General features: G+C 41.2%; 2 protein-coding genes and 1 long non-coding RNA gene across 6 annotated transcripts; 1 reads left to right on the top strand and 2 right to left on the bottom strand.

Moving 5' to 3' along the window:
* The first annotated feature begins 3,070 nt into the window (after window positions 1–3,070).
* Window positions 3,071–5,384, top strand: LOC122159824 (pulmonary surfactant-associated protein A-like). The gene is made up of 3 exons (XM_042817697.1): window positions 3,071–3,294; window positions 3,886–3,963; window positions 5,008–5,384. Exons 1-3 carry the CDS (start codon window positions 3,153–3,155, stop codon window positions 5,382–5,384), a joined length of 597 nt encoding a protein of 198 aa, XP_042673631.1. The 5' UTR covers window positions 3,071–3,152.
* Window positions 5,385–10,918: 5,534 nt separating this feature from the next.
* On the bottom strand, window positions 10,919–20,788 carry LOC122159825. Of its 4 annotated transcripts, none has more exons than XR_006168642.1 (3): window positions 16,027–20,788; window positions 12,595–14,213; window positions 10,919–11,528 (listed from the first exon to the last, which is right to left on the bottom strand). It is a non-coding gene; the product is annotated as an uncharacterized LOC122159825 (long non-coding RNA). The 4 variants fall into 4 exon arrangements; XR_006168643.1 differs by lacking the exon at window positions 10,919–11,528 and having other exon boundaries at window positions 11,929–14,213; window positions 16,027–16,820; window positions 17,913–20,788; XR_006168641.1 differs by lacking the exon at window positions 10,919–11,528 and having other exon boundaries at window positions 11,929–14,213.
* A 510-nt stretch (window positions 20,789–21,298) lies between these two features.
* Window positions 21,299–25,714, bottom strand: LOC122159896. The gene is made up of 6 exons (XM_042817899.1): window positions 25,482–25,714; window positions 25,095–25,174; window positions 23,812–23,926; window positions 23,113–23,219; window positions 22,776–22,890; window positions 21,299–21,969 (listed from the first exon to the last, which is right to left on the bottom strand). Exons 1-6 carry the CDS (start codon window positions 25,546–25,548, stop codon window positions 21,788–21,790), a joined length of 666 nt encoding a protein of 221 aa, XP_042673833.1. The 5' UTR covers window positions 25,549–25,714; the 3' UTR covers window positions 21,299–21,787.
* Between the last annotated feature and the right edge of the window lie 1,892 nt (window positions 25,715–27,606).

The raw sequence follows: 27,606 nt of genomic DNA, 5'->3' as shown, positions 1-27,606 counted from the left end.
AATTCATAAACAAGGTTTTTATTTTTATTTTTTATTTATTTTTTTTTTTTTTTGTAATTATGAGCACAGATCACAGTGTATGAAGTTAAAATATATTTAAGTTTTAATGCTGCTGATAAAGTCAAAAAAACACTAGGTTGAAGGTTGCCTTCCCAGTTGTCTATACCTTGCTGTATTTTTTGCTTCCTGATTTCAAAGCTCAGCAAGAACAGCCTCCATTCTCTCAGAAGTGCTGCTAGACATCAGAATTGAGAGGAGAAACACTAGGTCCCACGTGCTCTCTGCTCTTCCCTATGTTCCCTGGTATAATGGAGCTGTTGAAGACAGTCTGACAAGGATGTTGAATGCTACACAGAGAGAGGAAATACAGAAATCAAGGGACAAGGTGGTATTGAAGTAGGATGGAAGTAGCAGCAGAACAGCACAAAAGCTGTGTAAACAGAAAATATAAATGGGCTTGGGGTCATTTAAATACAAGCCAAGACAATAAGGAGGAAGAATTTTTAAGGTTACCTGTGGTATGAAAATCACCATGAAGGAAAAATATATAAAACTTTCAGGAGGTTAAGTGTATAGAGGAAAGGCTAACAGGCTGGTGGAAGGAACACACACCCACTTTCATAAACTGAAATTCAACTCTAATGTCTATATTCCTCAAATCAGCTAAGAAAGATGCATTGACAGACTTCTGTCTTCAACATGTTTGACATTTACCTACTTACATTGTAGCTAAGTACACTGAACCAACTCTTAGTCATCTTGATTTGCTTCACTAGCACTGTAGCTATAATGATAAATGCAGAAATGCTGAATAAAATTTTCCAGTGTTCTAGAACTGTTTGTTCTCTGTTAGGTCTATATTCCTCAGTCTCAAGGAGTTTCTGTTACATGCTGCTCAAAGCAAGATCAGAAAAATTTTACAAGTTATCATAGTTGTACAGAACATTAGTCTAATTGAGCATAAACAGTGTAGTAAAAATGCAAGTATTGTGGAAATACTTTAACTTATTTCTCCTTACCAACATGCTGGTGAAAAGCAAGAGAAGAAAGGTTTGCCATTTATCAGATTCACATCAGTTACCAGGCCAAAGTGTACCAGAAAACTTCTGTCTCCCCCCACGTTTCCCAGACCATCAGTCAGAATATGAAATTCACCAATATGAGCCTCACCTTCTTTTAACACCTGACTGACCTTTGGTTTCTCTGGTTTCTCGCACATGTGGTTGAAGTTCTCAAGCTTCTCTCATTCATGATCTCACCATGGATGCAAATGCTAGTGACCTTTGCTTAAGTTCACCTGGTAATTGCCTCAGTTTCTGTTTGTTTCATGAAACAACCAGAAAACCTCAGCCAAAAGAATGTTAAGAGGACTAAGTCAAACACTCAAAATATAGGAACTGTAAAATCTGACGACAAAATTTAAGCAAAGATTAGTCATGCAAATTTAAACTGGCTCTCTTCTACCGGGGCACGTACAACTGGCACAGCCTATTTATTTTTCACAGGACTAGCGCCTTTCTCAGAACACTCAGTAAACACTGCTGTGGGGGAATTAATCTAGTTTCTGAGGGCATGACACCACTGACAGAAGACTCAAACTCAGCTGAGTGAAGTGTGAACATGCAGGGTACAGCAGACCTATGGAAGGGATGTAGACTTGCTTTAACACAGCAGCATCTCAGACCAGTATGGACATTTCCCCCTCAACTGCCTTAGATGCTAGGGATGCTGGCCTAATACACAAAGAACTTGACCACAGCTTGAAATCTCTTCCCAAAAGTCCCCGTTTTGAAACTCAGAAACTCAGCTGAGAGTAACTTAGAAATGCATGGCAACATCTTCCATTTCAGCAGTGCCCCACGCTCCGAGGCCTCTACAATTACAGGATGACACAGATCTGCTTTTACCTTCACTAAAAGGCCACTATACCGTTGAATAAAACTGTGTTACTTACATAGAACAGTAGAATTGTTATTTATGAAACATAAGCTTCCCCTGGAATATCCTGTTCTGTTACTTCTACATAAGCTGCGGATGTAGCACTGTTTTCTCACTTCGGGGCTATGCTGCTATCTAGATTCTGTTACGGTACAATAGTTTAGTTATCACAGACTGAGTTCTTTATCAGTGATAATGAAAGCGACAGCACTGTAGGGATGTTCCTGGTACATATTACATTTCAGATTAACTCTGGATTTTAGCTTATCTTCACTGATATTTACAATTTGACATTTACAGAGCAATTCTCTGGATGCATCAGGTATTTCAAATAAGTATTGAGAAATTGTTTTGTTTTGTTCCGAGTTTCCCCCCCCCCCCTTTTTTTTTTTTAAGATGTGAAAATGTTTCTACAAGTTAGAAAAGTACCCTCAAATATTTTCCTCACACTTTGTGTTCAGCTCTTGAAGAAAACAAACTCCTATCATTTAAGTTAATGACATTTCTATTCATATGCAAATTTGTATCACATTACGTGCTCTTGGTATTTGCCATAGATAAGAAGATGAATCTCAAGTTACCTGCCCTATAAATTAGACCATTTTAATAAGCCCTCCCTATTTCATATTGGAGCTACCAGGTAAGTTGAACATCTTTAATGAGATTTCCATTAGATTGTTGTAAATTGCTCACAAGCTTCTCCGTTTTAGAGTTTTTGTGTCAGCGTTTTTATTAAAATTTTAGCATACTGTGACTGAAGATGTCACCTAAGGTGAAGATATTTTAACAGATGGATGTTAATAATTGTTTCCCTCTTAAGCAAATTGACGAAGACCACGTGTCTTTGTTCACCTTACCCTTTCTCTTATTGAAGCAGATGAACCTGTTGCTCCTCTGTAAAACTAACACTAGAACTACAGCTTTTCCCATGAGAAAATTTGTATACAAGGGTATATGCTGTATAAAAATGGGATGGGAATGGGGAAGTTTGGGGTGTTTTTTTTTTTTCCATAAGTTCCTAAGTACTGTAACTTTGCAACTGCCAGTGGCATTCATATCACCATCTGATAGAAGAAATTTCAAACCAAAATAGCAAAATACAGTATTTCTTCTTTTCTCCTGTTTTTTTTTTTTGTTTGTTTGTTTGTTTGTTTGTTTAAACAGGGCTCTACACTGGAGAACAAAACTGATTGTTTTATACTTGGCTTTAAATAATGCCATCACCAGAGTTATTCCACAAAATCTTGGGACTGATACTTCTTCTGTTCCCCTGCTACGCTCAAGGAAAACCAGAACAATTTTTTCCAATGCCCGGTTTCAGAGCAGAAAACGGGATATCTCAAGCTTATTTACCAGGTGCCTGAAGTTACCAGTGCCATTTCTATCTACACATACTGTTGTGATCCACCTTTATGCTTCATAAACCCAGTGCTATGCTGTATGATAAGACGTGGTTCTGCTTGGTAGGAAATAATGAGATCTTCATAAATTTCCTGTATGAAATGAGATGTTTAAATCTCTCCCACTCAGCTCATGTAAAGAAAAGGTATAGTTTCCCACAATACAAGGCGCAAGAAGCTTGTTGCCAGGTGTTAGGTTGCAGCTGTGGGGAAATGCACATTTTAAAATTTCATTTAAAATGAAATAAACTTACTGTGCAATTGCTAGTCTTCTGTCTGGGCTGCCTCAAGACTTGAAGTCTACCCTAGTCCATTCATTAAAGTTTTTCCATAACTACCACTGCTCTGGCAAGAAGTTACCACAAATATATTCCTTATCCTTAGAAAGCTCAGTGTGTGAAAAGATCTCTTGTTTACAGCAGTAATCCAACAGAGGTAAAACAAGCTTTTAAAGTTCACATTAATTTCACACAGTTACCTCTGCTTTATCTTAAAAGCCAAGATTTAAAATGCAACCCAAATTGCTAACAGCTGGTTTTGTTTATAGGTTCCCCATCAGTTACTGGTAATGAAATGGAAGATACCGTCCTTCAATTAAAAGATCGGATTTCAAAACTCGAAGGAGGTAATTATCTAAATCTACTTTTTACTGTAGCTGGAATGAGGAATGTAAAGAAGATGAAGGATGAAATGTCTTCTAAGAAAAAAAGTAGATTTTCCAGTTTTCATCGCATTCCCTTTATGTTGCTTGCTGATACACAGAAGGGTTATAACTTACAGACTGGGGGAAGAAGAGCATGTTGCTCTCTGTAGGTAACAATTCTGAAGTTTGAGTGCAAATAAGTCAAGCTTATCAGAACCAGACTTATGCAAAATTGCTCCCTGACCATTTCTTATGCCGCTAACTAACTGAAGACTAAAAACGTCTCAAAGTATTCACAATCTGATTGTATATAAGTTTCTACTCACTTGAGGACTGACGAATATCCATATATTCTGCAGGTCATCTCAGAGGCTTTATACAGTACAGAACTAGAATAAAAGGGATTAATAGAGTACTTTATCTTAATGGAAAATTCCTCTTTTCATTCCCTCTTTCTCCACCTTCTTGTGCTTCTCCTATTTCATTGTCTCTATCATAGAATCATAGAATGGCTTGGGTTGAAAAGGACCACAATGATCATCTGGTTTCAGCCCCCTGCTATGTGCAGGGTCGCCAACCAGCAGACCAGGCTGCCCAGAGCCACATCCAGCCTGGCCTTGAATGCCTCCAGGGATGGGGCATCCACAACCTCCTTGGGCAACCTGTTCCAGAGCCTCACCACCCTCTGGGTGAAAAACTTCCTCCTAATATCCAACCTAAACCTCCCCTGCCTCAGTTTAAAACCGTTCCCCCTTGTCCTATCACTATCCACCTTTGTAAATCCATATATAGTTGTTTCTTACTTTTTTCCCCCTCCCCTCATCTTTTCAGATTTATTCCAGCTTTTGGGGGTTGTCTCTATTCTCTATTTTTAATCTTAAATTTTACGTTTTCATCTCCATTAGTTATTTCTGGATTTAATCTGAAGTCATTTAATCTGAAGTGATAATAGTAGGAATTACAATTGGCAACAAGTTGACTACAAAACAATCCATACAAATTAACAACTTCTACCTGATCTTGCAGTCCTTCGCTTACAAGGGAAGATAACAATATCTGGACAAAAAATATTCGCTACCAATGGGAAAACAGCTGATTTCTATGCTACTGTGAAAATGTGCCAGGAGGCTGGTGGGTGCATTGCATCTCCAAGGAACGCAGATGAGAACGCTGCCATTCTGCACTTCGTGAAGCAGTTTAATAGGTACGCCTACCTGGGAATAAAGGAATCTCTAATCCCAGGCAAATTCCAATTCCTGTATGGTGCTGACCTGAGCTATACCAACTGGTATTCACATGAGCCTTCTGGCAAAGGGGAAGAGGAGTGTGTGGAGATGTACACTGATGGCACTTGGAATGACAAAAAGTGCAATCAGAAACGCCTTGTTGTCTGCCAGTTTTAGTGCTTCTTCCTGTCTGGTAGGGTACATGGAATAGTCTTTTATTTCCCTTGTTTCTTCATTTGTAGCTAGTGAACTCAACATAGCATATAAAAATGTAAGTCACTCATTTCAGTCTGATTTGGTTTTTGAATAAATATCAACCATAGAATTATAAGCCATTACTTAATATGAGAGCAGTGACCATTTTGTCTGATCTGTTATTGATTGTCCCCTAACTTTCTTGATAGGATTCCTATATTCTCTTAACCTACTGACTTCTCAAGAGAAAAGAGTAGATTTCCTGAAGCGACTTGCAATCAGGAAAGCTTTCTATAGTCCTGTGTAGCTATGAGCCTTAAAGTTGTATTCTGGTCTCCTCAGTTCCCAAATTTCCCTCACCAAACCTACCCATACAGACATCGCTGCTACCACAGCTGTTGCTCAGCCTGCTTTTTCTCTGCCCTTCTTCACCCGTAACACATTCCCTGAAAGAACAAATAAGCAGTGCTGCTAGGATGACACATGGCAGGGAGCTCTAGGGGTTCTCTCTCCCCTTACATTTCCCATGGGAAAGTTTTAGAGACATCAGGTCTGTAACCTTCATATATCTGAAGAGGTGGCCTGAAGCCATCTGGCCTCAGTGCCTCTGGCAACTCCTAAACCCTTTCCTAACTTAAAGCATTAGTAGGACAAAAAGATCAAGGTGCCACACATGGGAACTGATCCTGGTGTGAACAACAGAGCCATGGCAAGATCAATTTATTTCAGCTAAGAGGTAGAGCAATTCAGATAACCCCAGCTGATTTCTAGGCATAACTGGCAATTTCAAGTCTTCACAAAACTTGACTGAGGTTTCCCAAGGGATAAGCTTGGTAGACACATGTATCTTGGAAAAATCCCGTATTCTGTGCTCCTTGCAGAAGCCACTCAGAGTTCACCCTCGCTAAAGATTTTTTTAAGACAGAGCTTTCTAAACATTTATTAAAGGGGTTCAATCAGCTACCAAAGCTGGGCATTCCCACTTGCAGAGTTGAGCAGTGCAACAGTCAGACCCAGATACGTTTATGAGTTCTTTTTCTTCCTGTTGAGTAGTTGACTCCAGCATAGCTTGGATTACATAGACTCTGCACAAGCTCTGCAAACCATGGGGTAAGGGCTGGCCAATCATTTCAACATGCTTCCATACACACTGCATCTAATGCCTCGATATCAGCTGCACCCACTCACATGAGCTTTGTTAGCCCCAGATTGTTTAGAGGGAGCTGAGCAAGGAAACTTACAGCCCTAGAGCCAGACCAGCTCCTCCTACCCTCTGGGTGATGGGAGACCAAACAGATAACATACAATGGTAAGCAGGGAAGGAAGGCAAGACCACAGCTGGTGCAAACACAGGGGCTGGAGAGGGGGCTGCTTGCAGCTTCTTGGCTACGCACATCACTGTAATTCCAGAGCAGCAACTGGCTGTGCATGACATTCCTGAGCTGGCTTAAATTCAATTACTCAAATGTTTTGAGTACACAATCTCACCATCTGCTCTATGGAAAGGCATAGATGCCCCTGGCCTCCATTCAGCTCCTTGCTAGCTGTCATGGCCTGTGAACCACTCTTGTTGCTATTCTCTGCAAACTAGGTACTTTATCTTAAAAGTATTTACGTAGACTGATTAATGCTTAAGGATTAATGTTACACCAACACACCTGCCTGCTTCAACAGTTTGGTACTTCTGCAAAGTATGTAATTATTCACTCTGGTAATATTCAGATTTTTCACCACAGAAATGCATACAACCATTTTACCATTCCTGGAATGGTAAAGTTATCCAAATGTATAAAAAGAAATGTTTTATAAACAAAATCCTCAGTTTGCAAAATGCATCTGTTAGACATGTGATGAGATGCACAAGCTGCTGATCAGCACCTTGTTTCTGGATACTACAGCCAAAATGTAAAGCACTGAATCCTGTAGTGTAAGGTCTAAACAGACTGCTATGTTGAACCCAGTTTGAAGCAGGCGTGCAGAGGACAAATGGGGAATCAAGAATCCATGGGCACTCTTTTGCTTTCAAACTGTATTGTTACTCTTTCTTACTCACAAATGTTTTACAGCTTTCCAGTATCTGTCTTCACTCATCAGCTCATCCGCCCACAGTCTTCAGCCTTGCATGACTCCTGTTGTGAAACTATCTGCCACCAGCACAAGGAAATCAGAACACAGACATCACTCATGCAGTAGTTTTCCACTCATCGTATTCCAAGACAGTTCAGAAGCTCACAGCAATTAATGTCAGCTTGAGAACAAAGTTGAACCCTCCAAACTCTGAAAACCATGGTAAGTTTTTATCCTGGAAACTTGAGATTTGCTATCTTCCTGCTCATCTCTAGGGGTTACAGAATCATCTCAAAATCAGAACAAATTGCAATGATGTGAAAAAAAGTGTCTTCAGCATAAGTCTATGAACACATGCCATAGCAGAAATATTTGCCAGCCACTCACTGTTGGGGCGCATTTCCCCTGTGGATTTCCAATGAGGTGGGCAAAGGACTTTGTGTGTTACTTCACAGATATGAATGCTAACCCTGTCTGGTCACTAACTCCTCATGTTACTAGATGAGGACCTAAAATTTCAAGTGAAACAAATATTTCTCAGCCTTCCTCACTTTACTTCTGCAACCCTGCCAAAAGTAGGCAAGTCTGGAAGCAGTAGCCTTGGCCTGAGAAGGTACTGACTGATCTTGGCCAGTTCAGTCAGGCATTTGGACACCTCTTTTATTTTTAGAATCTGAATGAGAGAGCAACACAGCATCACCATAACTGTAAAAAGACAGGAGTACCCAAGGCTGGCAACAGTGTCATTAATAATTACTTCAGTGTTTATTTTCTGAAACCTTTATGAACTTATTTTAAAGGCCTAATCCACTTGGATTCTAACCTTGAACGCTAGCTGCACCTAAAGGGACTGTAACAGTGTTATGGGTATACACTGACACCACCCAGCTTCCTGAACGCTCTGATGCAGCTCAAATTTTTCAGCCAATGAAGAGCACCACTTCCAAAGGTAATAGTAATCGCACCTTCACTAGGCTGATGCCCACTGAGATGTTGTTAATCTTGAGAGATAAACTGTATAAGAAGATTTCATGAAAAGAAACAAAAGAAGGGACTTTGTTTTTACAAAGTCAATGAAGTAACATAAAATAGGGAGATAAGTTATAACTTTTGGGGAAGAAAATCTTACTGACTTATTCTCCCTTTGTACAGTGAAAAACAATTACTCCCCCATCTCCCCCTTCTCCCCCCCCCCAAAAAAAAAACAAAAAAACTGGTCAAAATTGTTTTCATTTCTATAAAAATATCTATGAGATGAAGAACTATTCCTAACAGTCACTTTTTCCCATAAGATAGCGTATTTGATAAGATTTAGAAAAAAAAACCAAAACTATTGTCAAGTGACTTTTAGGTCTGAAGGGACATGCTTGAAGTCTGAACTTTGGTCTCAGTAGGTGCAAACACATGCTTCTTTGGACAAAATAGCTTGAGTGTCTGCACCAGAGGGTTCCTAGCCCATGCTGCAGTCTGTCCATCATCTCACCTGGTAACATGAGAATGATTCATAGGGACTGTGCAACACCACCTCCACCGTATTATGTAGCAGAGCCAGAACTGCTTAGTAAAACCTCTGAAAGGGTTTGCACATGTGTATTGGAAATGCTAAGTCACAGCTTGAAGCAGTGATGGAGCACCTGGTGGGAAGGCAGGGCCAACCCAGGGGAGCTCAGGTGCACACAGTGCAGCTCAGTGACCAGAAGAGGTGGAGCCAGGAGCCACCCCTTCCCACACCTTATTTAAGAATTGGCAGTGGAGGTGAGGGTATTTTGCTGCAGATCCCTGTGTACCTGAGACCTTCCAAAGGTAAGCAAATTCTTTCCTTTACTTCTGAGCCCATAGCTATGACATTTGAGTAACTCCTTACTTGCTGCAACCCAGGACTTTGCTTTTCTGTTGTCACTGCTGCATTTTCTGTTACATTATAGCATTACAGATGTGCTTTTCTACTTCCTGCAGTAGATTCTGCAGCCTCAATCTTTCGAATATTAAAATAACAATAAGATTGTAAATAGCAAGCGTTGAACCAAACTAAATTGTTGGAGGTTAGGTGCGTGAAGAAGATTTTAAGTCTGGATAACCTTAGGGATGACAGCCTTTATATCCTAAAGGCTGCATGTGTTCTTCAGTTTATAACCCAGCTTTTGACTGGTTATTATGACAATATATTGATTTCTAAGTAAATAAGATGATTTTCACAGAGAAAACCTAAGTGGTTTCCTGATACAACGGAACTACCAGTTATTATCTCTCAGTGATTGCCTGCCAGAGCAGTGTGAGCACATGTGAAGAGCAGACTGTAGTTTTATTGGTCCTGAGCAAACTGTGGTCAAACAAAACTGCTTCACCCTTGTTTTCAAAAGGATTGTGCCACTTTAAGAAGCAGCAAGTGGGAGGTGTGCAGGCACTGCAGTACAAACAAGTACCTGGGCACACCACTGTGCTCACCTCTGAGCCTCACATAGCTGAGGGGACGGCAGCCTCACATTCCCTGTTCTGCCTTGCAGGCTCGACACCACGTTTTCCAGCAAAGTGAGGAAACTGGACAGAGGATGGGCTCTCGGTCAGAGCTACTCAAGATTATCTGTGAGACTTGCAACATACCTTGAGGAAATTAAGGTAAGGTGGATGGAAAATATGAATTTCTATGGCACCGCTCAAATTGGTCACTTCACCTGCAACACACTCTAAAGAAAGCTAGAACTTCTCATAGTCAAGATGTGAAGTTGAAATTCATGCCATTTGTGTCAAGTTCTCTAGTACTAAGAGTCAGTTTACTAAATAGAGCTATGTCTACAAATGCACTGCATAAAGCAATCCTTTATTTTCCTTTTTGTGTCAGGAGACCTTCAGGTTGTAGAAGTCCCTTCAGAACTGTTTAAACATTTCAAAATAGGAAACGTTTAACTTATAGCTGTATGTAGCCCCCCTGCAATGTATTCAAGGTCCCGAAAACTAACAGGAACATGTGGAGAAATCCAAGGGAACAAAGACAGCTTGTTAGATGAAACATGAAAAAATTGACATTCCCGGAGTGATTTCTGCATATTATAAATGCAAGAGAGTCTTGCTACATTTTAACTTACGTCTTAATTGCCTGCTTACTTGGAAGAAGTGAGGACAAAGTATGTCTCATACTGTAACTAAAAGCACCATTAGCCAAACCCTAGAAGTGCTTTGTGCCCTTTTGCATTGGTACGTATGCTTGGTCTTCATCATGTCTGTCTTCTCAAGACCTCCCAGATTTTGCACATTAGACTGTATTTTGGCAGCTAAGCTTCACGTTGTTTTAAAAAATATAGGTAATTTGCTTTCAGTGACTTCACTCATAGTGCTAAGTGGACTGCTCTGATTACTTCTAAGTAAAGCCTGATTACAGCATGCTTTAGAAAAGCTGAAATAATTCTAAAAATAATGCTTATTTAGTGTAATTAGCACTTTATTCAGTTGTTCCTTCTAGAGTCAAATCTAACGTAGAACACAAGCAAATTCACTTTTAATTTTCAATTTTAATCTTGTGATTCGGAGTATTTTCAGAACCTTCTTGGTTTGAAGGTTCTGGTCCTTTAGGGATCCGGGTTGTTTGATCATTCAAGATTCTCGTAGTTAAAATAGAGCCTTTTTTTCTAAGGTGCTAAACAAATTAACTTTATTTCTGGACTTATGTGACCCATAAGTAAGTGACATTTGACTTTAAGTAATCACGCTCATTTCTAGTTGATCTCTGAGCAAGAACTTCTCCACGCTGGCCAGCAAAGTTGGAGAAGCACCACAGGAGTTCACCTGTCTGCAGCTGCACGCTGTTACAAGGAACAATAGGGGCAATACAGCAGTGATGGCCTCTCCAGACAACTGGCTCAGACCCATCAAATTATCATTAAGTGTTAATAATAAGTTGGCAGTTAGGATCAGAAAGCAGCACACGATAACACTTGTTTGCCCCCCTCCAAGTCTGAAGATTTCACTCTCAAAGTTAAGGGAGCAGAGAGCAGGAGTGCTTTGTTGCTGGTTTAGCACTTTCATTCCAGTAGAAGTACATGTCTGGGAGAAGAGATGTTCAATCTGCAAAACAGGAAGTATCATGCAGCGTTTAGCTGTGCTAAAGCATCGCAGTCAGGGTGTGCAAGCAGCTCCTGTGTGTGGGCTGTAAAATCTCTAGCCACAAGCCCCATTCTGAAACCAGAAATGCAATACCACATCTGATTTTATCTGATATTCTGAATTGACACGTTTTAGTGTGACTATCTGCCTACTAAAACAGAAAAAATGTTTCAGTAAGGAGATGACTTGTAGTCTGCAACACATCATAGTTTTTTAGTATTTTTGATCAGGGCTTTTTCATTCTATCTGCCAACAGGAAGGTAGACAAGGGATAGAGCCGTAGAGAAGTAGGGTTTACCCTGCTTGTTTACACAGAGTGTGACCAAAGTATTCCCAAAAGTTACAGTACAACTACATTATATAGAACTTCTTGAACTCATTGTTTATTGACAGTGAAAAACCAAGTTTATATTCAATTAGGACTATACTTATGGTGATGGAAGGAGAGCAGAATGATTGATTCTCAGATATTACTAAGTAGTACAATGAGCGGCCTAGAACCTTTATAGCAAACTATCTCATGGCAAATATTCTCTGAGGCAGGAACAGTTTCTCTCTTCCCCCCCAAAGTGAAGGAGGCCAAAGAAAAGGGGATTAAGCTGACAAAATTGATGCAAAACAGCAGCAGGCTGCTACTTGCTGCAGGTAGAACAGGGAAATCCAGCCTCTTCATAGGAGTTTCCAGCCGTGTCTTCACACATGACTCTTACACCCAAGATCCATACGTCTACTTTTGTCAGTGTTTTCTTGCCTAGTAGAACGTATGGAGCAAAACCCCAGTCCAGCTGCCAAGAATTTCCAGTAACATTAGAAACGAGAATCTCTGAGCAGACCATGCAGCACCAAATTAAGCACTGAATTCACCTGTTTGGACATAAGTCAAGGGTCTAGTTTCCTCAGTGTGCTTCCATAAATACTCAGTCACACAAGTCTATACCCAAGTATCAGCTCTAGGTATGTTTATCCTTGCTTTGCAAATATTTAGCAACCAGTTTTTTATTCAGTAGAAGAGTACTGAGCAGCTTACCAGTTGGGAATTTGTTCTGTCATTGTGAGCACTGAGGCTTCCCCCGTCTGAGGTACTTATCTCCAGAAATCATCTAAGAATAAAAGGATTCAGAAAATTCTTTCCTTCCAGGAATATGTGTTTAAACCTGAAATACTGTGTTAGGCAAGATGAAAGAATTACAGCTTCCTGCTGGAACTCAAGATGAGGAAAGGCCAACAGCCTTTGCCCGTGTTCCTGTTCATCTCCCAGTCTTTTGCTCTCAGGTGTTTTTTCATTTAACATTAAAAGCTGTCATTTTCCTGAGAAACAGGAGAAAATAACATGCTTGACTGGTATGAAACTGGCACTGCAGGCTGATCCGTTCCACCTTTTGGTGGCTGTATTTAGAAGCCTCTCCGAAGAATTCTTTAAAATTTGTTTTCTTTGTTCCCAGAGGTTGGTCAGTACCACTAGAGTTTTGACGTTACCAAGTATAGAGGAAAAATTAGTACAAGATAGTTGAATGTTCTGAAGTTTGGAGGTTATATATGTAGATATTTCTGATCTCAATTCAGTTGCCAGATCATGTTTCTGCAAGGCAGAGGACCCACAAGTGAGAGCAAGCAACAGCCTGGGAGGCCACCACCTCCCTCAAGCATCTCATTCAGGGACCTTCTCACATTACAGTGACCCCATAGGCTTAAAAAGACTACATTAAATCTTCTGTAGAGAACAGAGGCTGCTCCTTTTTATTTTTTTCTGTAACTGTTGCAATTCTCAGCATTTGGCCTCATTGCACTGAGGAAAAGTAACTTCCCACCCTGGCCCTGTTTGTTTAGCAGATAAATAATTGTGGCTTTTCATGACACCTTTACAATTGGTTTTTCAAAGAAAAGATTCATGAGTGATTTGGGGAAAAAAAAAATGCTAGATTAACAGAGAAATATAGCTATGTAACTCAGCTTCATTGCAGCTGAAATAAAAAATATCATTGGACACATCAGCACCTGCAGCAGGCTGGACAAGCATTGCTAAGTAGTTTCAGGTGGTAGGGCAAGACTGCAGATTCCTTAGAGGGCAGAAACAAGCCACCAGGCAGCTCTGTCCTAGGCACACTGCCCATCTAACTCAGTGGAAGAGAGCAGCCTGACAAATTCAGTTACCCCTTCTGCTTGCATGGCTTTTTTTCCCCTAGTGATTAGAAGTAAAAGCTGTAAATTAAATGGCCAAACAATATTGTCTTCTGGATAGCGTAGCAGGCTGTATAGTGTGACAGCTAAATATATGTACTGTTACACAAGTCTTTTTTTCCTGCTAATGTAGTCCTCTGTAAGAGTGCTGTGATTTCGAAGACATTATTGGTCATGAATGGATCTGTGTTAAGGGTAGCAGCAAAGCAATCTGTAATCTAACATGCTTTACAAGGCCTACTTCAGATAGCATTAAACAGGCTCTTAATGAAGCATACCAGCTTCACTTCCAGATGCGTGTTTCAAAATTGCAATTCTTTTCTGTGGTGAGTGTAAGAATAGAATTGTTTTTTTCTCTAAAAAGCAAGTCTGTCAACTGTGCTAAGAAAATTGCTTCTTCAACATCCAGAGGGGTTTTGCATGAACTTGAGAAAGGGAAGACTTCAGTCTATGTAGCTTCCGACAAATCTGAAACAAACATGGGAAACTGAGGATGCAACCAAAAAAAAACAAACCACAGTTTAATAGGCCTTTTTCCCTTATCAAAAGCACTCACTGTATACTGCTCTAGAGAAGTCAAGTATTGCATTCTATTCCATTACTCTCCCACCCTTGCAGAGGCCTTTAATCTTGCAGACAAACAGAGATAAACTATTTTGCAATGAAGGATGCTATAGATATATAGTGTGGTTTAGAGAGCAGATCTGGTATGCTGACATTCTGATGAGAATTTTTAGTTGAGATAAAGAACTGCAAAGCTTCAACAGCTGTGTATTTATTATGAAAGAAACACACCACTATATTTATTTTCTAGAGAGATGTTTTGGTTAACCACTATATTCAAGTTTTTTCATTCATACTCTCCTATAATCAAACCCAAGAAGTTTTTTAGAACATCAGCAAAGAATACTAGTTGTTTGGAATGTTTTCACCACATATGCTGAGTAGATCAAACACTGTCAATGCAATAAACATCTCATTATCTGAGTAACAGCTCCAGATGTCACAGAGCTGTACTGGATGAACTAGGCTACTTGACACAGGCAGGCAAAACTCAGGAGTGTGTTATGACCTCCAGCCTTAGTACCTGCTAATTGCTCAGTATTGTGGTTTAACAGACTCACTTCTTAGTGCACCTATTTACATTTCAAATGCATTCCAGTCGTGATTTCCTTATTTATATGGCTGATATGTCATACAGAGTGGGTCAGGAACAGTTTGTGACAGACCAAAGCAAGCTCTGTACGTGTCCCAGGCTGTGAAGCCCTCACCCATAAATTAAGAGCGCATAGCTTTAAAATACAAGAAAGTGAAAAACATGAGTACAGGGAAGCACAGAATAGGCTGGTGAAGGACGAGTTAATAGTTCAGGGACATTCTGTAAGACTTAGGAGAGTTATTAGTCATCAGCTTATCTAGCTAAACTTATGTAGCTATCAGCTCCTGATGAGCAAAACAAGAACTTCAGCAAATGAACTGCTGCTTTTTCTACAGCTTTTCAGTCTTTACTCCCTGAAGCTGCTCTATACCACAGCAGATCTTCCCATCACTTCTCTGTCGCCTCTGTGATACCGTCCTCAGCATTGTTTTCTGACTGCAGAGTATTTCAGTGCTTCAGAAGTGGCAAGGCTCACCAGAACCCAGCTGGTACCTCCCAGTGAGTGATTTCTCCCAGTTTCATGCAGGATTTTGTGTCAACTTCATTTTACTGCCGGGAGTACTAGTGCCCTTCAGCAACCTCTTATCCAGGCATAAGGGCGCAGCTTCACCAGGGACCAAGCAAAGGGGTGCCTTCTCCTGGTGTCTGTATGTCCAAGCAAAACTCACATTCAGCAAACCATAGAGCTTACTATCTCGAAAGGGCCTCAATTTTCTCCATCCAGGGTGCTCTCTGTTTCTGACTCAACATGGTGTAGTACGACTAACAGTCACTCAGACTTTGTTTTAGGAAAGATTACAGATGCGTGCTTCCCTCACATCCATCATTTAATGGAGAAAGCATTGTCTGCTCTGTCACTACAAGCCTGCTGTGTGCAGTCCAGCAGGTTCTGTGGTTGGATTTTGTCTCTGAGCCATCTGCTGATGAGGGGTCAGCATTACAGGAAGTAGAGAAACCGCTTGTTCCCTTAAAATAAAAAAATAAAAAAAAGCAGAGTAACACCTTGTCCAAACAGGAGAACTGAGAGAGGGGAATGAGGAACAGAGCAAATAAGGCATAATAACACATAAGGCTCAAAATGAAAGTGGAAGAACTAAACAGCAGCAAGGCACAGATAAATACCTGAGGGAGAAACAGGAGCAGGAGATCTCAGAGTCAGATGGAGGAGAACAATTGGGCAGAGGGGAGAAAAGGATTCAATCTAGTGCTCTCCTGCAGCTGTGACTGAAAAACAAACAAACAAACAAACAAAAAAAAAACAGCAGGAGGCAGCTCCCCAGGCTCACCTACAGCTGCCTCTTCTGTTTTTAATGGCCTCACACTTGCTTTCTTTCATGCACCCAAAGAGAGGGAAGAAGAAAACTTAGTGCACTAAGAAAGGCCAGACTGTCACGGAGGAACAAGCCTAACAGGTGACATTCCGGAGCTGTCCTGCCACAGGTATGTGCTCAGCTGGCAGGGAGACAGTCACCCCATCTGTGCTTCAGGCTCTGAGCTAGAAGCTACACCCATATCCTTTGCAACATTCCACAGCTTGCAGGAGTTGACATTAATGTGAACTGTAAATCCTGGCACAAGTTCACAAGGGCTGTGGTTTCTGGAAAGGTCTCAGCACTGCTGCAAGGCAGACACAGAGCCTGCACAGGTGTAACTGAGCCTGAAGGGAAAGTGGTTTTCCCTTTTTTCTTAAAATAGTTTGAGTTGGTACCTTGAGAGATTAGGACGCAGATACAAAAAACAGCAAGTCAACACCAGAGAGCTAAAGTTTACCTTCAGGTGGCAGAACCCTGCTCATTTAACAGCTCAGTAAAGCTCCAGCTGAAGCCTGCCTAATAGGCTGCTAGCTTTCCTTGTAGATATCATCATCCAAACTCTGCAGGATTTGGTATCAGACAGCTCTTGCTCTTCCTCGCAGGCTGTAACAAGAAGTTCTTAGTGACAGCAATTTCAATACTCCTACACCAGGTAAAAATTTGCTGGCAGCTTGCAAACTTTTAAAGTCCACTCATTTTTCACTTCTTCCTAAACCATGTATTTGATCTGTCTGGTTTTTTTTTTTTTTTTTTTTTTTTTTTGTAAGGTTTAGCATTTAATTACAGAAGCCCATTATATCTCGCCTCAAATAGCCCCAGACAAACCTTGGATAGCCTCTGGAAAAGCCTCGGCCATGATCCTGGGCTGAGAGCAATACTGTTTGGGAGACCTTCTTCCAGACAACAGCAAAAGCAAGGTGTTGTGATTGAACTTTCCCTCCCCAGCACCACCTTTATATGTGGCCCATCGTGGTGCTCAGCTGTGTGGGGCTGTGCTGAGCAGCAGCACCTGGTTCCTGCTGAGTTAGGGCACACCTGTGAGCGGGCCTCTCTCCTGCCTCAGAAACCCGGTGCTGATGATTCACAGATCACTCTTCTATTGTACCCTACTGTTCTGAGCTTTAGAGTCAGCAGATAGCCATGTAACGCCGTTTGGTGCTCCGCGGAAAGGGGAAGGGAAAGGGAAACGCAGTAAGAGAGTGAAACTCCCTGCACTCCCACATAGAGGGGGCAGCCATTTTGCTCAAGAGCTCAGCTATGCTGAGCTTTGCATTCTGCCTGACATAAGAGAAAGCAGCTGGTCCAGCCAGCTTGTTGGAGACTGTCTAAAGTTGTGTGCTAGGCTAAAGCAGGAAAACAAAACTTTTAAATGCTTTCAAACAAGAAGACTGTTTGAAATTCCCAGAAAATGGTTTGCTGGACAGCTAAATGGCAAAATCCTGATGTGATCCAGTCTTCAGTGATAGAACAATTTCCCTCCAGTCTCCTCTTTCTCTCCTTGTTCCCAGACACTTTATCAGCTCTGCTCGTTATAATCATATTTATTTTCCTGCTAAGTGAGTACATTTCTGTCTGTACTTGTTGCAAAAATGTTAAAAAATGTATTGGTAATATTCATTTTTAAATCTTTTTCTTTAATCTGATAACTGTGGACCTTATGTGGCAGGTAACCCCCAGTGACACATTTTGACTTACCCCATCATATGCTAATGGGAAAACCCACAAGAGCAAAGCCAGTGCTCCACTCTGAAAAATGAAATGGAAAACTAGATTGAAAAGTTCAAGATTTGACATTTTGTAATGCTAGATAACACTGACTCAACACATTGTTTGACAGCTCTATGTCATTGCTCTGTTACACAGCCCCTGGCTAAATAAAACAAGCACATCTATACAGTTGTAACATCTATTTACAAAAAAAAAAAAAAAAAAAAAAAAAAAGGTAATGCGGTGTATTTTCTTCCCTACAGCTTCATACTCTTGGAATGGAGGAAATGGTGGAGGAAACAACCCTGGCACCATGGGAAATACTGCTGGTCATTTGTGCTACAGTGCTGATCATGAGCTTCCTTATGGTCCTCCCCCCTGCAGTAGTGGTGATCTGGCGGATGAAGCGTGTGCCTCAGATCTCACTGCATGGCTCAGTGTAAGCCAGACACACATTCTTTCAAAGGCTGCTTCAGAACTATGAAATCTGCCAGGATCACCTTTTCTGCTCAAGGTCCATCCCAAACTCACTGTTTTGCCACTCCATCTGTGTTAAGTCCCAGTAAAAAGAGAATGTGTCAAATTTTGTTCTCATTTGATGCAGCGCTTTGCCTTCTGTTTTCTGTCTACACCATACTGCTATTGGTAATGTAAGTAATATAGATACTTAATTCCTACGTTGTCATCTTCTCTTTCACTATAATGAAGTGAAAACAAAAAACAAAACTCCTTATTGAAAAGCAAGACTGTACAGTATTGTATTCCCTTAACTAATAACCAGTAAAGTTTGCCTCTCCATTGTTAAACTGCAAATATTACAAAGCCTTTGATATCATTGACAAGTTGTGAATGTATCAAAGCAAGCAATATAGTCTGGGGAGCTGGTTTAGTCTGGTTGTACTGTGAGACCTACAAAAATGCGGAACGGTGCAAGAAAGAAGCATCTTGTTCTTATTTTTCTGATTTGAAATTGCTGGCATATAATGTTTCTTGTTGCTTTACTGCAATATGAATATTCTTCTCTTTGCTAAATCCTGAGTGTCAGAATGCAAAGCCCTTCCCACTCCTAGGGCTGGAACAAGAGGCTTAGCCCAGTGCTCAGACATGCCCAGTCAGATGCCAGCTCGTAGTTAATGCAAACATACAGCAACTTTTTCCCTAAATTACATTATGCAAATTTAGTCTGGGAAGTAATGTCATTAAATTTACTTTAGTTTTTAACTGTGTTGTACAGGCTTATTGGTTCAGCTGCCCCTTTTCACATATAAGTAACAAATTAGATGGTGGGAATAGAACAAAACTCTGCCATTTTATAACAATAATAATTTTTAGCTTAATATCAAATTCATGCAATATCATATTAAAGCTTTCCAGCCTGATCTTCCACATTAAGTGAAGCTTATTAGTAAGATTTTTTTATGCAAATATTTAACAGTTTCTATTACTTTACAAGAAGAATGGGCATGAGTTCCTTATGAAGTCCAATACTGTGTTTCTTTCCTTTGTTAGTTGGTTTGGAAAGTTGCTAGATTAGCTCAATAAAACTACAGAAAATTGTTTTTAGTACCAGTAGAAAAATGATAATGGAAAGTGCTCAGTGCTTCAGACAGATAATGCATTTGAGCATCAGCTGATAATGATTTGGCTGGAAATGAAAGACTCAAGGACATTATAATTTTGTTTGATACTGACAATTTGTTTGTCAAAAATAAACACCAATCTCCGAAAAACATTTGCTTTTCTTTAAGACTACAGCATTTTTCTCACAAATGCCGTGACTCAAGCTACAGCCTTACAGTTCCTATGCAGACAAAGCAGCCAACTCATCCCTTGCTTGATGTAATTGCTACACTAACAAATAGTCATATGACTAGCTGGTTCCGAGCCCAAAAACAACGGGAGGATTTTTGCTTGCAATAACTGCATTCTAAGCCTGAAAGGCAGTGTGTAATTTTTACTAAATAATATTACTTAATTGAATCATTTAAGCAATTAATGGGGATTAAGTTCAATTAAACATCGTGTATACTGTAATTGCTGTCTGTGTCTGAAAGATTCACAAGGATAGGGAGAAGGTAAAGAGAAAGGAAATGCGAACAGATGGGCTGGTTGTCTTCAGACTCATGGCTTCAATGTTTGCTCAACAGATGAAAAGTAAAAGAAAACCCCAACCTCAGATTCCACTGAAAAAAACAAGCAAGCAATAACTAAGCTTTCTGTTTAGCTTTCATCATAATCCACATACACATCTGCTCTGTAGCAAGAGCTCCACAAATAAACTGCATTTCCAGTGCTATGTTGTCCCTGTTCTTTACCCATGTTAAATGCCAGGTGACCAAAAACCAGGGCTTTCTGCTCTTCATGCTTAGTTCTTTGTATCTTTGGGTTTCCAGTGTACTCACAGGCATTACTGATGTGTAAGGACATGTCAAAGAAGGAGCACTTGCAGAAGGAAGTGAAGTGGAAGCAGGAACAAATAATTTTGTATTTCATTATAAGAATAAATTACAAAAATCAGTTGATCATATCTTTGTTCATACTTGAGTTGCTACATATTTGGATGATGAGCTATATTTTTGGTAGTGGTGGTAACAGCCAAATCTGCCTCAGTGTAGACTGGGTTTGGAAATATGGTAATGGAAGGGAGACCAGGGAGGGTGACTAGCCAGGAGCTGCAGATATCTTGGTCTAGGCCTGGGAAATGCCCCAGCACAGTTGTACTGACACCAAAGCATCTTAGCCAGTCTGCCCTGCGCTCAGTCCAAAGCCCTAGAGCTCCACTCTAATGCAGCTGCCCAGAGAAGTTGTGGATGCCCCGTCCCTGGAGGTGTTCAAGGCCAGGTTGGACGGGGCCCTGGGCAGCCTGGTCTGGTATTAAGTGGGGAGGTTGGTGGCCCTGCATGTAGCGGGGGGGGGGGGGGTGGAAATACATGAACCTTAAGGTCCCTCCAATTGAGGCCATTCTGTGATTCTGGATCTCAGGTGCTTTTGTATTCCTCCTCTGAAGTTCAATTACAGTTTGCAGTAACCTCTACCTAAGAAGACATGGTGGAAATTTCTGATAATTTAGGGTGATCCCATTTCTCACATTTTGTGCCAGGCTGAAATGTTGCATTTTTCCTGCTCTTTTATCTAGCTACAGCAAGAATACAGGGCACTTTTAGAGTGCTATTAATGCTCTGAACTGTGCCTGATTGTATACACTTCTGTGGGACATCCTCAGGTTTGTAAATACAAAGGGAAAGATGTTTGAGCTGTTCCCCTAGCAAACTGCAGAGCTTCATATCCTTAGCTCCTGTGAGCCGCAGCTCCCTAAACACCTGTACGCACAGTCTGATTTCACCCCTGAACACACAGGCACGTGCACAAAGTTGTTTCCTATAGCCATAGCTGCTATGACTTGCATAGTTTTAATGGTCACCAAAGCAACAACAGTGATTAACAACTGACAACTGTGAAAGCAACTAGAAGCACAACTCTTCCTCCATAAAAATGATCCATCTTTACAGAAGATGATTTCTGAGAACAATTACTACGCTTAACTAATGAATGCATCAATTAAGAGGCTGTAATTCCCTTATAATTATGGTAAGACAAATTTAAGGCATAAAAATATAATCTGCATTCTTTGAAATGTCCCTGCTGTGAGCTATGCAACTAGATTTAGTGTATGCATCTGTACCCAAGAGCTGAGGTCAAGTGGTGACTGTGATCTCAAATCTTTTAACTAAATACAAGCTGTATGTTCATAGCTCTTAGGAGGGATTTTACTGCTCTGCTTTTCTTGTTGAAATACTCACATCCAACCACAGCCAGCCTCTTGGTCTGTGGTACAAGCATGCCATGCCTGCTAGTCCCTCCTGCTAATAACCACATATTAGACAGTCTGCCTCCTTGTCGTGGTTGAAGGTGTCTATGCCTTGCTTAGCAAGCTCTTTGAGGAAGGTGTCCAGCTGCTCGTGCTCACTGTAGGCTAATGTGTGCAGACAGCTGCTGTTGTCGGGGAAATAGGCAGATTCAGCTCCACTCACTGCTTTCTCTGAGTCTGGAAAGATCAAAGCCAGAAAAAACAGCTGAATTATGCAGCTAAACCCAGGTGTATTTATCCTGATTTTAAACAGTCACCGGCATTCCCATTTTCCAGGCTAGAAGCTTCAACTTGGAATAAAAGTCACTGCAGAACTGTTTTTTTTTTAAGCCTTAGGAAATAAACTGTTCTAGTAACAACAGCAGTCAACAGTAAAGTACTTATAATTAAACATACAGGAGAAAGATTGGTCTTTTCCTTTATGTGTGTGCATGAATATTTATTTTTAAATTATGGCAATAGCAGATTCAGACAGCTGCTTCAGGTCACAGACTGCTTGCTGGATGCAGTGGAAGCATACTTAGAACCCTTGGGCTGCCACATGATGAGATAATACTGCTGGCTAGGAACAGCTGCTGGCTTTTATGGTTTGTACACACAGCGAGTGGTGCAGGTGGTGGCCAGTTCTGCTGAGGCACTTTGGGTACAGTTGCAAGATAAACTGCTGTTTTGTGCTGCTGCTGCCAGTCCAGCTGGTCACACAATCACTGTGCCTCACAGCATTTGTGTCAAGATGCACCATCCCACAAACTTAATGGGTACAAGTGCTTTTTGCTAGTCCAAGCTTAAATAGCAGTGCTCACCAGCACAGACCTCTGTGGTGGTTTTAAAACAAGCCAGATTTCTGGTCCTGTAGACTAGAGGCCAGTCCAGCATCAGCTCTCAGAGTCTCACAAGTGCCAGCGAGGTTTTTCCTCTTTCTCTCCCTTTTTTCCCCCCCTGAGTCCCCCACACCCATACTAAGATGTTTGAGGGCTACTCACATTCACAGACAGCCAGTGTCTGCCCTCCAGTCAGCTGAGTCGTCCAGGTGAACCCAGTGCTACTACCACAGCTTTCATACAGCCTGCTTCTTCTGAGGAATGAGAAATCGTAACCCTTGGGGAAGAGGAATGGGATAAACACAATTCAGCCTGTATCACAGTAACCATAAGTGAAGAAACATTCAGCCAGCAAAGATCAATACAAACACTACAATTTCTCACTATCATAAAGGGGAAAAAAAAGTGTAATGAGGAAATAATGCACCACACCATAATAAGCATCTGTAAATTAATGAATAAAGCCAGAAAGCTAGTAGCAGTGAACTGTGACTATTACCTTGTTGCACATGGGTTTGCAGTACTCAGTGCTGCCAATAGTGATGCACACTATCCCACCATTCTTAGGGGCAATAGGCTGCGGGCACTGAGGCAGATGCTTGCAAACTTTCATGTGAGTTTAAAAAGAGGAAAGAAAAAGAAAGAAAAAAGAAGTGAAAATGGGTAGACCAGTCTCTTCCCAAGCAAACTAAATGCATAGTCATTGACCTGGTGCAGGTGATAACTTCCCCATTACCTGACGTGGGCAAAGCAGGCTTTTTTTGTTTGCTTAAAAGCATTTTTATTTTTTTTTTTTGGCAATGCTCAATTTTTCCATCACTTGTTGCTGTGAGAACAAAGTGCCTGGCAGCAGAAGTTACGCTTTAGAAGTGAGTCAAAGAGGCCTTTGCATTCACAGCATCAACATTCAGCGCTGTTGGAGTTAGAACTACCAAAGCATGTCCCAGAACAAGACTGAGGTGCCCATTCCCAGGTCCAGCACCACCGCAGGGCTTCCCTGCCTCCCAGATACAGTGGCAAGCATCCTTGCTCTCTAGATTCCTGCTGTGATTCCTTTTCTTTTTAATTTTTTCCCTAAAAAAATGCAGGGACTTAGATCATGCTGAATGCAGTTTAAATATCTATATCCTGTGGCATCTTTGCTGCTGCTTCATTCAACACCCAAAGAAGAGAAATGTGGCTGCAGTACGGGTCTCACATTTGCCTTGCAAAGGTTGCAGAAGAGTAAGACTGTCTTTCAGTATCCAGATAAAGCGATTGAGTGAATCTCGTCCATCTTTTTTGGCCATTTCAGGAAGGCATGTTGAATATTTCTATGGAGTTAGAAGGGAAAAAAACAATACATTGAGTAGGAAAAGCCTTGGAATAAATTTAAGAATAGATAGGGTTCTTCATACTGGGACTGAGAAAACACGTCTTTGTAAACAGTTGTATGTACCTCCTTTCTGCATAATACATTGGTTTGTTACTTCTGTTTCTGAATGCTAGCGTCTCACAGAGTTCCTCTTTGTGTAAGTAAACATAGGCATTTGTGAAATCTCAATCACAGAATCACAGAATGGCCCGAGTTGGAAGGGACCTCAAGGATCATGAATCTCCAACCCCCCATCACAGGCAAGGCCACCAACCTCCCGATTTAATACTAGACCAGGCTGCCCAGGGCCCCATCCAACCTGGCCTTGAACACCTCCAGGGACAGGGTGAAAGTGTAAACAAAGAAGTATCTGTAGTTTTATCTAGCTGTTTGCTCTATGTAAGCATGAATGTATCTTTCACTCCACATGTATGTGCATGTGTGGATAGAGAAAAACTGTGGGAAACTCCTCAGGTGACTGCCATCTCTATAACAGACCCCAGTTAGTGTGTACTTAGACATAAGAAAAAGTCCAGCTCAGCCCTCTGTGTCAGCCCTCAGCACTTGTCAACAACTGGTAACCGAGCTTTCAGAGACATCAGTGGAAGCGATGGGCATAGGTCATACATTAAAGAAATACTCTTTCTACCATTTCTACCAAGGTTAACTGGATGGGTGGCTTTATTTGCATTTAAACTATTTAACACTATTTAAGGGCTGAAAACATTGCACAAGAGATAAAAGAGATGGTTGTTTATGTGCAAGCCCCTTTGTGTATGCAGAGCAAAGTAAAACTGGAAAACACATCTATAAGGCTATTTTTTGACTAGCAGTAGTAGGATCAAAGACACAGCAGGTCAGTGCCTGCACTCACACTTTGCTCTTTCGTCTCCTCCCCTGCTGTCATGCACAGGAGCACAGAATCACAGAAACACAGAATGGCTCGAGTTGGAAGGAACCTCAAGGATCATGAATCTCCAGCCCCCCTGTCACAGAGCAGCTGAAGGAGACACCAGCAGAGCTCTCCCACAAGATCATCCTACTTCATGTGCCTGCCCCACAGGGCCCTGTTGCCCCAGCCAGCAGCAGAAGGGATCTGTGTAACTGCCCTGGTTTAGTCCTCTTACCTGAAGGCTCTGAGTCACGTTATCTATGGTTGTACTGTCGCAGTCACTCTGACTGGCAAAAGCTCCAGTTTCAGACAAATCTGAAAGACATACAGAGATGTATATAGTTAGTTGGCTAATGAACCCTTATGGCAACCACATAAACCCCAAAGTTCACATAACATTACTTGCTTATGAGAATCGTGCCACTGAGCTGCAGTCTTAGTGCTGCCTTGTATACCTGAGGCAACTGGGTATTAAGTGGGACTAAACTGCACAAACAGTCAGCAATCTAATTGCATATTGGCGGCTACTCAGGGCTGTGTTCCCAAGTAGAATATCTCCTTGCTGTAAGATAGTCAGTTTTTAAGTAATTATTATTCACATCAAAAAACAATATTACCTCACCTGAAAGAAAGCCTGCTAAACTTACAAAAAACAGCATTCTCCAGTATGGGCAGGAGCTAAACGGCATTTTTGCTGCAGGAGATCAGGGGCTGGCTACCTACTGCTGGTGGAGCCTGGAAGATTAAGTGCTGGAACCAGACAGACCGCTACATGTAAATAGGTGTCTGGTTGTTTGCACTGTGCCTATCACCAGCACCCGGTGTGGATGCAGTGTTGCCCAACCTGCCAGGAAGCCACTGGGAAATTTGCAGAGTGCTTTGAGGAGGATAAGGGGAGGGTCTTGTTACCACACTGAGATGGGCTGGCTTTGGATTAATTACTGTTGTATTGTAAACATGGTTAGCACATGCTTTCCTGCTCTTGCTCTCTTCCTCTCTAACTCTATTGCTGTATCTGTCTTCTGAGTTAGTCTGTCTGTCTCACGTGCACATTCATTTAGAAGACATAATTGTACTGAAGGATCTCAGCCTTGTATCTCACTCTGAAAGAGAAAGCTCAGGACTAAATAGACTTGGATCGAGGAGCTGTGCAGTGTTATCTGGTAGCATCCAGAGTTTAGCTACTTAGTAAGGAAGGCTTCCAGTTTCCATATGGTTTCCATTTCAGATTATTAAATACAAACTAAACAAAGTGGAGACCCAGGCAGAAAAAAAAAAAACCCACAAAATCCTGAGAACATGAACCTATTCTCCAAGTATACCATATCAGTAGCATGGTATTTCTAGATGTAGTTTGCATTTTTTTAAATAGGTCCATGAATTTCATACACCCTTACGTCCATTCACAGGAGATGCCAATTAATTAGCAAAATTACCACTCAAGTTTAATCATTTCTACCTTTTACTAGCAGAGTATTTCAGTAATCCAGATACTGCTGACATGCTGGGAGTGATTGGCTGACTGCCCCCTTTGCAGGGGTCAGGTCTCAGTGCCCAGCCTCTTACCGAATGCACAGGCCTGTGCCAACCCCGTGGGGCCCACCAGCAGCACATCCCAGCACCTCAAACATCAGGTCTGTTCTTTGGTCTCTGATAGTATGTAGCCAACCTACAGCTCACATTTTGTGCTTTACATCACCTATCCTAGGGTACGTACATGCATTTTAAGAAAATAACAACCCCTCCATACACATCACCACCACCAAATTCCTTAATGGTTCTTCCTTTTACTGTTTGTGTAGCACAGTTCAATTTTTTCTGCAGATATTTGTTTTGGTTGAGACATAGATGTTCTGCTTTCATGCCAGGTTGCAAAACATATTTATTTATGCAGCAGTCTTTCAGGTGTCTTTGTATTTATTTTGCTTCCTTGTTTGCTTCTCTTAGTTTCAGTATAACCTATTATGAGATCCTGAAGCTGTGAAGCCAATGGCAGGGCCTCTGCTGTGCTGACAAAATATGCTTTCTTGTCCTTGTCTTGGAGAGGTCTCGATAAAGGGATGCAGGTAACCGTAACCCACCTCCACAAAATAGTTCTATGTCAGCATGAATGGTGACAGCCTTCTTAATCATAAAAATAATCTTGTATACATTCCTGTAAGCTCATTAGCCAAACAACTTTTTAATACCAAAAAAAGCCAAAGTTTGTGTTTCTAGGCAGACCAATAGGACCTAGCCCCAAACAGTTTACATTTTTGAGGCTTACACACACACAGTGATCTTGTTCCTTCTGTGATCAGCAATATGCAGCTAGGAAATCACTTTTGCCAATTATTTAAGGTGCATCTGTACATTAAGGTATTTGTCTGCCAGAACATGTTCACGGGTCTAACGAAGGCCATTGATAAACAATGTAAGGAGGTAGGATGCTGCACACAAACCTACTACTTACTCTGCTCAACTCACAGTTCACTTAGCACATTAGCATGATGAGTAAAGCGGAAAAGCTTCTGGCTTGAGCAGACGTAGTTTTGTTTGTGACAGACCGAAAGAAGAGAATAAATGGCAGCTTTTCTTAAACAATCATCACAGTCATGCATTCTCCACCTCAACATCTGTTTGGATGACAATCTGCAGTGAAAATCAATCTGGAGAAAAATATGGGGTAGCAGGATTTGTCCAGGGCAGACTATCTAACAGGCTGCCGTTTAAAGCATAAAACTAGAGTTTAGTGACTCCTGGAGCCA

The sequence above is a fragment of the Centrocercus urophasianus genome, unplaced genomic scaffold (assembly GCF_019232065.1).
Source record: "Centrocercus urophasianus isolate 14NV4802_14NV808 unplaced genomic scaffold, USGS_Curo_1.0 seq_17, whole genome shotgun sequence".
NCBI lineage: Eukaryota > Metazoa > Chordata > Aves > Galliformes > Phasianidae > Centrocercus > Centrocercus urophasianus.
This window is presented reverse-complemented; position numbering and strand designations above follow the sequence as displayed.